We start from the raw sequence: 1,172 nt of genomic DNA, 5'->3' as shown, positions 1-1,172 counted from the left end.
GATGGATGGATGGATGGATGAATGGATGGATGAATGGACGGACGGACGGACGGACGGACGGACGAACGGACGGACGAACGGACGGACGAACGGACGGACGGACGGACGGACGGACGGACGGACGGACGGACGGACGGACGGACGGACGGACGGACGGACGGATGGATAAATAAATAGATAGATAGATAGATAGATAGATAAATAGATAGATAGATAGATAGCAAGATAGATAGACAGGCAGGCAGACAGGTAGACCGGCAGACAGATAGACAGACAAACATACATGTCGGCAGACGAAACAGATATACAGACAAACAGGCAGAGAGACACTTAACTTTACCAGAATTCGATTTCATGACTCATCTGGTGTCCTAGTGAGTGCACGCCTTAAAAATGAATGTCTATCAACAGCTTAACGTAATAAGTTAGCTTCGTCCTTTCATTTCACCATGAAGATATAAGAGTCTCAGTTTAATACCTTTGAGCTACTTATGATCCTGTAGCATATATACGGCGATAACGATCGCAAGCACTCAAACTTACTACCCACCGTAATGATCATCGCGATCAATGGATCTATTCCCACTGGACGCAATACAGTGCCTATTGAAGAGCAGACATAAAGATGTTCGAATGCAGCTGGAGTGCGTCGCTGTCATTGTTAATAGACAGTTAGGAGGAGAACACTAGTGACTGCGGCATTCCTATAATGGATCATAGCTAGGCTAAAAGCATCGGGAAGGTGATGTGGCGCAATAGCACATAAGAAGCATTAAGGAGCAATATCCAATCTCGTTTAAATTATTCTGTTTAGCTGCTGGCGTCAGAAGTGTGTCGCCGAATAGTGACGATCGACGTAACACCGTCCCAGCAAGGCCATTTTGCAGCATGCATTTTCATCAAATAATCATCGAAAAGAGAAAGGAAAAAACGAACAAGGCGCTGTTGCGACAAATATTAGACCGCCGCGAATGTATTTTCATAATGCGTAAATATCCTGCCTAAACATGATGTGAAAATTGCGTAATCGCAAACGAAAAAAAGACCTGCGCATTAGCCTACGCACCGTCGCGCCAAACATTTCCACGTTCTCCATGTACTTGAAGATTAGATCGCTGATCGTATCGCCGATCGGCGTGCTATAGTCGAATTCCTGGATCTTTGCGATCGAG

The 1,172-nt window shown here is 45.5% G+C and overlaps 1 protein-coding gene across 1 annotated transcript in view; it reads right to left on the bottom strand.

The window, feature by feature from the left end:
- The window catches only part of LOC106815059 (gamma-aminobutyric acid type B receptor subunit 2-like), a 17,576-nt gene extending 16,455 nt beyond the window's left edge, over positions 1-1,121 (bottom strand). Inside the window, exon 1 of the mRNA XM_014819487.1 lies at positions 1,067-1,121. Coding sequence (XP_014674973.1) covers positions 1,067-1,096 — 30 coding nt within the window. The 5' untranslated portion in view covers positions 1,097-1,121. The remainder of the gene's footprint in view (positions 1-1,066) is intronic.
- Between the last annotated feature and the right edge of the window lie 51 nt (positions 1,122-1,172).

This window comes from Priapulus caudatus, unplaced genomic scaffold (genome assembly GCF_000485595.1).
Source record: "Priapulus caudatus unplaced genomic scaffold, Priapulus_caudatus-5.0.1 Scaffold1033, whole genome shotgun sequence".
NCBI classification, from domain to species: Eukaryota; Metazoa; Priapulida; class Priapulimorpha; order Priapulimorphida; family Priapulidae; genus Priapulus; species Priapulus caudatus.
The sequence above is the reverse complement of the archived record's forward strand: the minus strand, read 5'-3'. Positions and strand labels throughout refer to the sequence as shown.